Source organism: Pleurodeles waltl, chromosome 7 (genome assembly GCF_031143425.1).
Source record: "Pleurodeles waltl isolate 20211129_DDA chromosome 7, aPleWal1.hap1.20221129, whole genome shotgun sequence".
NCBI classification, from domain to species: Eukaryota; Metazoa; Chordata; class Amphibia; order Caudata; family Salamandridae; genus Pleurodeles; species Pleurodeles waltl.
Window position 1 is genome coordinate 1145616440 of NC_090446.1, and position 10773 is coordinate 1145627212.

Sequence of the window (10773 nt, forward strand, 5' to 3'; positions counted from 1 at the left end):
TACAGTTCCTGCTGGGATGTAGAAACTGCCCACAGATTTCCATGAAGGGAACCCGAGTGAAAACTGGAAACTGAAGTAAAGAATTTCTGTCAGACGGTTTTCTAAACGTTTCTGTATTCAACGTTGCTTTATGCATATAGATCACAAGGTATTGGAATACTAATTTGACTTTGCTTAAGGTGCTGGTGAAATGAAGGTGAGGGTTACAAGTATTATCTATGTGATGAAAGCTCTTGCACTTTCTTCATCACCTTCCCGAATGATGAATGCACTGTTTCCAGCTCTTAATGTGGGTATGTTATGGGCTGGTAGCTGGGTAAATAAATGTGAACTCAAAATGGTGCATATGAAGATTTTCCATACTTGTGGCAAAAGTACTCCCCATTGAAGTTAAGGTAACTGTGACTACAACTGGGATACAAATTGACAGAAATGTTGTTTTGACTAGGGGTGGTACACTGTACGATGCAATGTACTGGTGTTATACAGTCCTATGTAGACTCACCTAGCAGTTGTTCTACGACTCTTACAATCTCCTATTAAGGGGTGCTCACATAGAGCGCCTCCACATCTAATTCAATAAGAATGTTAGATGAAGGGTTAAAGGATAGGCCTTCAATGAGATTAAGTACATTATTTGAGTCCAAAAGGAAGAAAAGCATAGTCTTGACTAATGATCTCAAGAAGAAGTCAGTAGATTAGGAGAACGGCTACAGAACTGAACCTATACCAGATACTATAGATTTCCCACTAGGCAGGAATTTTTAATTGTCTATCTCAGGGAAAATATAGATGTAATGTGTAAGAGGTTTGTTCATCTGCAGGAATTCAACCTCATTTTTTGTAATAAAGTTGCTCTTTCAATACCTTATTTCACCATTTAAGTCTGAATTTTAATCTAAGGCAGGGGAACCGTGGATATCTTCAAGTAATTCTGTTCATCCCTGAAACAACCCTAGTCATTCATACATGTAATCAGAGAAGAAAATGGTCTATACAGCCCTCCCTTGTCTACTTGGTTTATGATCTGTTTGTAATACCCATTTCTCTGTGGAAAAATTGTGAAACATGGGTTTAGGGTTCTAGATAATGACTAACATCTGTACGTACTGCCTGTTCAAAAGTAGCCACTTTTGGAGGGATCAATTTTGGTGGAGGGATACAGATAGATTTTTTGTTTTAAGGTCTGTGTTGTTTTCTGGTGGACACACCTCTTTTACTTTATTGAGAAAAAGAAATGTTAGCTCTATTTTTCGAAAGAATGTTGCCAGTTCAGTGTGTATCATGAACTCATCACCATCACTGTTGGTAACAAAACAGATACCTTTATTTAATGTGTGATGTTCTTTATGATTTCATACTTTAGCACTCAGAATAATAATTTTGATACTTCACTAAAAGAGGCTTGTTATTCCCTCGACTGACTCCATCTCTGTGGTGGTGATGCAGGCGGGTTCCAATGAACCTGTGATGCGCCTTGTCTTTTTAAGCGGCCTTTTCCTTGGCTTCTTCCTAAAAAAGAACCTTGATTGCCAGTTTTAGGATAAAGTAAAACTGAATGGAAATCCACGGAAAAGCCCAGGGGACTTGTGGATGAAATGTGGTGGTTGAAGAAACCTCATTGCCCTTGTACTGATGGTTGATTAACTGGTCCTGATTCAAGTACCTCCAGACTCCTTTCTTCCAAACTGGACTGCCTGTTATATTATTATTATATAAACAGTTGTGATTTTGTCCCTTCGATGTCGCCTTTTCTGTAGGTTCTTTGTAGTAACAATTGGTGAAGCATGAGTAAAGTTTCTCATAGGAAAACGTTACCACCAAACATTTTATTTCAACATACAGTTTACTGCAATTACTGCTATGTCTTCTCTCTGACATGCTACAGCAGAGGCAGCGTAATTTTCTTTTACAGGGTAAAAATTAAAAAGTTGTGAATATTGTTTGGTCATATAAAAACATGGGGGGTGGAGGGTTGTCCTGTGCATGTTGTGTGCACACAACCACACTTCTAATGTGTGTACAATGGCACCTAGAGTTTACTCTAAGAAATACCACATGAAAGCGCATTGTTTAATGTTTGCCTCCTGACTATCCATACATTGTCCAGACAAGGTCTCCCAAAAATGGAAGCAGAGCTCTCTATACATTGGCTACCCCAGGTTTATCCAAAATGGAACTAGAGTTCCACAAATTGACACCTAGGCTTCGTAGTGGCATTTTTAACTATCATTTTATCTCGCTTAAGTATATGAGCCTTAAATTCAGAGTTACAGAGGGTTTGCCCTGAATAAATCTACAGGCACCTATCTATGGCATGTAATAGGGCTATAATCCCCCTTTATTTTAATCCTACACACTGGAGACCCTAATAAACTTTTTTTTACAATTTTTTTTTTGCAGTTATGACAAAAGCATAAAACAGAATAATAATGTAGCATCAGCAAACCGTCCATAAAATGCGTTTTCCATTTATGTCCGGATTCTCCTCCCTCTACCCCCCCGCACTACTACTTTGGATACAATAAATAGGCATGTGCCTCCTGTGTTGCCTTTACAAATGGTGTTCTCTAATGGGGCACAAAGCTCTTCCCCGCCACCCCCCAAACATTTGTTCATTTGCGGGGACAGCCCCTGCCTTCATAAACTGTTCGTTCCACTGTCATACACCAATCCATATCCCTTTCGCAGTGGCCCAGCTGCGGCGCCTGTGACGCCCTCCAAAGTCTAGCTATATTTCGCTTAGCAACCATCAGGCCTAGTGTAAATCAAATCTGTTCTAATCTTGGAAGGTCAGACTCGTCCCTTACACTCAAGAGACACAATTTACCAGTTACCTCTCTATTGTATCCACATATTCCATTAAGACGAGCAACCACTGCTTCCCAAAATTGCTGAAAGACAGGGCAGTTCCATATCATACGGACCCTAATCAGCTTTGTTAATCTACCAGTAGGAACGTTTTAATATTTCTCCCTCTGCATTCAACATTGTTTTCAACCCATGAGAGAACTTCTAGGTCCCTACTAAAACACTGAAAATCACATTTACACTGTATAGTGCTCCCCTATTTAACAGGCGTTTAGCTCACACTGATTGTACCCTTCTACCACTGGGAGGAGAGGCCCTATGATGAAGCACGCCACATATGGATGGGTGACGTCATGACAATGTCCACTGTTGTTTGAAATAGCCTACATAATTCTCGTCCAAGCACTTTATATTATGCTTAGTAATTTGAATCGGAGGGTGTGCCCTGGTTTTCCTGCATCCCTCCAGTTTGCCCCTGCTGAGATATATACCCCAGTATAATTCCATGGCCACCTGCCGATTAAGAATGAGGGTACCTGACTAAGTGTTCAGCTACCCAATCCCTACCAGTTATCCTTTATCTGTTCCCCTGCATTTTTTTTTTTTTTTTGTCAAGTCTGAGGAACTCCTAATTTTAAAGGATTCGGTGAACTTTAAGGGACTCTAAATTGGTCACCTCGCTGTGGTCTCAAGGAGGACATTGTCTACATTTTTTTAAACCCTGGCTGGTGAACTTTTAGTAGTTTTGGTGGGCAGTAAATTAAGTCCTATAGTCTTAACAGGGCCCGCCCCTTCTTGTGTTCATTTTCTATTGAACATAAATATTAAAAAATATGACAATGCTCAAATAAAGATGATGACTGTGAATATTAGAACGAGTACAAACAGAAAACCGATTGTGATTATACAGTAGGCGGCTGAATGGGTTATTCTGAGATAATCATGGACATCTTTTTGTATCAAAGACGAATGTAAGATTGGAAATGGTGACTGTCACAGGGTGACAGCAAAGGTAGCCCATCTACCACATCATCCTAGACTGATTCTCCGAATTCAATGTCATTCTGGAACCAATACAAAAGGATTCCTCCTCAAGCACCCCACGCAAAGTATGTATCAGTTTTGTGTCAGCTAGGCATGCATCGCCAACGTGCACTTGCAAATCTTAACCCTAAACTGAGAGACCAAGTAAGGATATCAGCCCCATACATTTTTAGCATGAACAATTAGACAAACCGATTGTACTTCTTTATAATCTTATTTTATTTTCCCAGACCTTACAGCACTGTTTTACCATAATTGTGCTAGAAATCATGAATACCATATTAGGAAGTACTGTTTTTGGTTGTAGGACGACCTACAAAATGTGTTCTCAAAATAATTGCAAACATCATAGCACTTCAGGTGATCACTAACAGTAAACAGTGTGTATAAAGTGGATGCAAAGTGGTGCACCTGTATTTCTTTTGTGATATATTGCTGCTTTATTGATCTGTGTGATTAAAGGGTAGATCTATTTATTTTTAAAAATAAAACTCGGGCATGGTGTCCTACGCTCAATTGCAACCTTAATAACGAAATTGTATGGTATCTAGGGCCAGATATAGGAACCGTTTTGCATGGCGCAAACTGCGAAATTCGCAGTTTGCGCCATGCAAAATGGGCATCGCGAAGCACATTCCCATTTTGCGAGTCGGTACCGACTTGCAAAATGGGAATGCGACTCGCAAATAAGAAGGGGTGTTCCCCTTCCTATTTGCGTGTCGCACCGTGATGCATAATTGCTTTGTGGCCGCGAATATGAAGTGGGTGCTAACTCATTCGCAAAAGGGAAGGGGTCCCCATGGGACCCCTTCACCTTTGTGAATGTCGCCAAAAATATTTTTTCCCATGGACCACTGCCTATTCTGAAAAAATGAAACCAAATGGTTTCATTTTTCCGAGTGTATTGCAACTCGTTTTCCTTTAAGGAAAATGGGCTGCAATACAAAAAAAAACAAAGCAGTCACAAACATGGTGGTCTGCTGTCTCCAGCAGGCCACCATCCCTGTGAGTGCAGGGAATCGCAAGGGGGTCGCAAATTGCGACCCACCTCATTAATATTAATGAGGTGGGTCTTTGCGACCCCCTTGCGATTCGCAGATGGTGTCAGGGACTCCATTCAGCATATGGTTTTGCGACTCGCAATTTGTGAGTCGCAAAACCATTACTACCTACATCTGGCCCCTAGTCTCAACCTGCACCATGCTTCCACTGAGGTAAGTCCTGACTGCTCGATAAAGCTGTTACAAAGTTAAGCTTGAGTGGAAAACTCTACATCGTAAATTGAGTAATCAGTGCCCTAATTGGTAGACAGTGCTTACAATCTTGCCTTTGATGTTGACAGGTCCCTGCTAGTTAAAGCATCTTGAAAGATGTCTGACACCATCCTTGACCCTAGGATAATGATGATCAGAAAACCGAGGACTAAGTTAAGCTGTTCAATAGCATCTAACTACTGGAAGGACCACTGCAGTATATCCCGCAGACCAATATTCAAATGAACTTGGCTTCATGACCTCTCCTCTCTTGGTATCTCTTTAGCAAAATCGTTGTCATTTATCCTCGACCAGAAAATAATAACTGTGCAAGTACACATATATTAGCTGGCTAAAACTGATACAATCTCTGGTTCACTCTCACCTTGATAGTGGCAACACCATGCTAGCTGGCCTCCAAAGTAGCTCCTCTTTGAACCAGCTTGCACTGCTGCGCCCCCGGGTCAAGGGAGCACAAAAATCAGACATTACATGTATTTTAAGAGGCCTACACAAGCTGTCGCGTGAGGCTAGAAACTAATTCAAAATAATTTGCTCACTCACAAGGCGATTCACCTTCACCGGCAATCCTATTCCAACCTTAAAAAGGCAGCTTCACATCACAAGAGGCCATATAAACCCCAGACACAAAACACTACTTCACGAAATCTCCTGAAATAAAAATGTAAAACTCTCCAAGGTTTCTCTTATCAAGCTCCAAAACCTCCTCGAAGAACTGTGATGCAATTCAAACTTCCCAGCCTTCTGTAAGGAAAAAACTAAATTATTCATGCTCCATCTCTTGCTTCTATTCCCTCTGTCCTTGTTCTATTCTCATAAAAAATTTGCCGTTATCACTGCAAACCAACGATGTGAATCTCTCTGTACTGTTTGCTAGTTCTATGAAACTGGCTTTCCATGCGAAGTACTGTGCTACCAATGCGGTAATGTCCGCACTACATAACCAGCATGATAAATAAATAAAATAAATAAAAATCTCTGCCACCTCGAGTGATCATTACAGGAATTTACACTCCACAAACGTGCCCAGACAATACACTTACATAGTGTCTACTGTATTCCTAACATCCAAATACACCACCGCTGAACACTCTTCAGCGAGTTCTAGATGATTTGTACTGACACATTCATTAGAGATTTCCATTCTGGAATGTGCAGTATTACTTCTCGGAGATCGGACAACATACATCTTTCACTACATATAAAGCTTTAGAAAAAAATGCAAATGGGCGAACACGTATATGGAAGGTCATAATCACTCATAATATGAAGGATTCATTCAAAAGGTTTAATAAAAGAAAAAGAAGCAAATACGACGTTGTGTTTTGTTAAATAACTAAACAATGTCATACATGTTGCATTTGTGCTAGTGTGTGGTTTTCAACGAAAAAATATTTAAATATAGGTACCAGTTCCTAGACTGAGGTCATAATCCAAGAACCAGGGCTGCAGGGATTTCTAAATCAGCACACATTAAGGACAGTGCATTTTATTGGTCCTTTTTTGTACTTTCTAAACAAAAAGACAATAATAATAAGAATCCTCTACATCAGGATCTGAAGAAAAAAAATGACTTAATTCCTCATGACTTCTCAAAAAGTACAAGTCATCTATGCTTGACTTGTACCACGACCCCAAAGTAAAAAATAAAGACCCTTAATGTCACATTCGGTTCGGACCTTGGCAGCAACTTTCAGGTAAATTACATGGTGAAGAAATCAGATGGCCAGCTCATGATGCAGAAACCTCAACAGATCCAAACCTAATTCAGATTCAAAAGCAAATCGTCATTCTGCCAGAATCTTAGAAAAAATGAGCACGGAACAAAACGGCTAAAGGCTCTCCAATGAGTCCCAGTAGCACAAACGACCCACAATTTGATCTCAGCTCTCCCACAAAGTCTACAAGGGCAAAATGACCAAAATACCTCCAATCCGAAATTATGATCCTATTATGCTAGAAAATCCTGCGTGGTAAATTAAAGTGGGTCAAACAATGCGGTACAATTCAACAATGTGCTGTTCCTTGTTCCAAAACCTCCCTGGCCACTCAATAAGGATCCCAAAGAGGTATCAGATATAAACACATTCAGAAATTGGACGAGTATGACTCTGCACTGTCAGTGACCTAGCCAAAGAGAGCCTGAAAAAGCTTAACTGGATCATAAATTCAAAACTGTTCCGAACAGGGCCCCCCAAAATACGTTTGGCCCAGGGCAACCAACATCCTTAAGATGTCCCTAAACCAAGGACATGACGGATTAAAGCCTCATTTAGCGACAGATGACTTTGGTGCTTAAAAGTGATGATGAAAAATCAAAATATGAAGGCAACGTTGAACAACTACATTGTGTTTTGAAGAAAGACAAAATGTATAGGCAATGTCGTTTTCCATGGGAAATGCTGCTTCTACTGACCCAATGGGGGCAGTCCCCTGCAATCCTCACCTCCGGAGCCCGGCGAAGTTTTGCCGCTTGTAGTAGTGCAGTAGCAGTGCCGTGCGCTCCCGGCAGCGCCTATAGTCCACCTCGAAGCTCTCGTCCTGCAAATCCGCGTTCATCTCCTCGCCAATCCGTGCCCACACGTGCCTCGGCTCCTTGAGGGCAAAGGGGTTCTGCATCACGACCTTGCGCAGCAGCATGATGTCGTGTTGCGCCAAAAAGCGCACCTTCTTTTTGCGGGTGGAGCAGGGGGGGCAGTATCCCTCCGGTGCTGCGTACACACACACAAAGCGCAGCAGTCAGTAAGCATATCATTAATAATTATGGTACACAACACAAACTAAAGCATCTGTTGTCACTTTAAATAACATCAGCTTAGTAACGAGGTCTAGAATATGTGTACAAAATAAAGTGAGTTCAACATTTTGGACACAAGTACCTCACGTGGGTTTTCTTGGCATTTACGTCTAATATTACAAGAAAGATGTAGATCCATACATATATTTTTTTTCCCATTAATTCCTATACCTGCTTGTAGGCATGGGCATATTTTCAAATTGTAATTATTAAACGTCCCCATGTACTCCAGCCAGCCAATCAAAGCCAGTAGGACTGGGAGGGAGTCTGAAACATTGGTATAAGAAGTCCATAGGTTAAGGAAAGAGACAATGCAAATAGCCGGCAGGTATGGCGCACAAGCAGCCGGCGATTAGAGGAGCTTTCTGGATGATGGTATGACTGGTGCTACAGCCGGTCACATGTCTGGCCTTTGGAATTCAAAGGCGAAGTGGGCAGGGGAAGTGTTAGCCTTATTGCACTGTCCCTTTGAAATGCGGCTCTCTGTCAAGCGACAGGCCGAGTAACTGAACGGCGACTGGGTGCAGTCAGTTATTAACAGGCAGATGCCAGTAAAAGTCAGCTGGGGGCTTAACAGTAAGAAGTTAATGGTGGATCCGTAAGACGTTAATGGTGGATCCAAAAAGTGAGCTAGCTTGGGGCAGGTGTCAGGAGAGCTGTGAGTAGGTGGCATTTACGGACAGGGACTCCGTTGAGTAGGCAAGGGTGTGGAGCGGTCAGTAGGATGTCAAACGTCGTCAAACTGTCCACTCAATCGGTGCCACAAAAGAGCTAATGCTTATGTCACCATGCATGCACCTCAGCGCTCCAGGCCCCATTTGGCCCTGCGCACGCAAAACAGCTTTTTACCCTGCTCGCCAAGTGCACCTACCCACAACTTGTTATAACTGTCTCTTTTCTAATTCACGGCCGGTTCCGCCTCTGCTGAGTTATGCCCCGTATACAATCAAGAACCACGACTGTCCGCACACACCGCATGCCTCTATGGTGCCTACCTGTAATGTTGTATCGTCCTTTATTTATGTATTTAAAGTTTTATCATGAGCCTACATGACCGAAGGGTATCGGAGCGCTGCACAGTACACAGAAGCTAACAACCATTACAAATGGTGATTAAGCAGAACATATCTGGCGACGACAGTTGCGAGCTGCATAAGGTTATGACCAAACAAAAAACAAGGGGCAGCAGTTTAATCCCAAGGAGGAATACCCCACTGCCCTTCATACAATAAAAAAACAAGATATATTAGGGCATTAAATATCTTCCAAGCAGGGAAGACAGCAGATCCATCGCCAGGAGCATCCCAATGCCCTTCATGCAAAATGAGGTTAATTTGGACACCCTAGACCTAGACCAATTGTCCTTTGCCCTAATATCCAGCATTGTCCATACATTCACCACCGGACAGGCAACACTCGCCCCTCCCAGTTTCCAGGAACGCTGTGCCGCTGTATGCCCAGAAAATACTAATGCTTTCACTCCTCTCTACCTCTTTCTCACAACATCCCTACCCTTTGCCCAGTGGTATATTTTATAAGGGGTCTACGTTACACACATCCCTTCTTGTCACCGGTCAAGCAGGGGCCCACCTCCATCTCTGCCCCATACCCTCCATACCAGGGTCCTTTATAATTTGAATTTTTGTCACACCTGTATAAATATGTTCAACATTTTCCATTGAAATGCAAACAAAAATATATTCCGCGCCTCGCTCTGTGACCACCCACGGCCAAGCCCTGCGCCCTCACCCCCACTGCTGGTCTGCACTAGCCCTACGGGCTCCATTGTTGTCCCTCCTTGGTCAGACAGGAAGTACAAAGATCTCCGACGCAACCAATCAACGCGACCTAGCCGGAGTGTACACCCATCTACCCCTCAAGTGTATCCTAAACTAGCCCCGCCTACACACACCAAGAGCGATTGGCTAAAAAAGAGACTAAGAGTTAAACACATCAATATATTCAGCATACATAAGAAAGCACACCAAAGTTTCTTTATTAACGCTCGCTACTTGCTGATTGTTACTGGTGACGCAAAGGTTCGGTCCTGGCCTGTTTTTTCACGTAGAGACCGCATACATGGCAACATTTTAGAGCAGAACAGTGGGAGATTAAAAAAAAAAATCAGAGGAACGTTTTTCCCCTTTTCTCCTCATTGACACCTATTGACGCAGAAGCAATTTCGAGCGAGAGTCAGCGAAATAAAGCCATTTTGTCTTTAACATTCGGGATTCTCACGTTTGAATCGGGTCTTTTGGCAGATGTACTTATTTTGCAAGAAAAAATTATAAGTACAGGTGCACAATTGTTTTGGGCATTTTCTAATTCTGGATTCACAGACTTCCACCACTGCTAATACATACTTCCACTAAAGGTAGCACCTGCTGGCCCAGGAGGTGACCCGCGAAGGGGATCTTGGGGAAGGCTGAGGTGCACCTGTGTAAACTTGAAGGCGAGCACCAGAGTACCGAGTATAGGGAGTGAAACAGCTAGAAGATAAGAAAGGAGCGAACGCTGGTTGGGATTGGAGTACAGTTGGGAGGGGGAATTGATGCATGGATTGTTGTTCACACTGTTAATTACTTCAGTTGATTCGCTGCAATGTGCAGTGTCAACTACAAAGTCCAAGGCATTCTGGAAGTTGAGACAAAGATGCAACCTATAGTGTCACAAGACTATGTGCATTTGGACCCTTGCAGCTCTAGGCGGACTCAACAAAGGAATTATGTAACATGCTGGGAGGTGTTAAAGTGTGGTTATTCATGGTTATGACGTAATCAGAGTGCAGTGTGTGATCGTATGCTGATGAATAAAGGGGTCTATTATAGAGCTCTGTGTGTGGCGTGT

General features: G+C 42.4%; 1 protein-coding gene across 2 annotated transcripts in view; it reads right to left on the minus strand.

Annotated features, from left to right (window-relative positions):
- The window catches only part of LOC138246045 (uncharacterized), a 46649-nt gene extending 36894 nt beyond the window's left edge, over positions 1-9755 (minus strand). The window contains exons 1-2 of one of the 2 annotated variants that reach the window (XM_069200222.1): positions 9676-9755; positions 7576-7840 (exon numbers count right to left, since the gene is read on the minus strand). In XM_069200222.1, the coding sequence (XP_069056323.1) occupies positions 7576-7840; positions 9676-9712 (302 nt within the window). In that variant the 5' untranslated portion in view covers positions 9713-9755. Of the gene's footprint in view, positions 1-7575; positions 7841-9577 lie in introns of both variants that reach the window. The other variant, XM_069200223.1, reaches the window with a different exon arrangement.
- Between the last annotated feature and the right edge of the window lie 1018 nt (positions 9756-10773).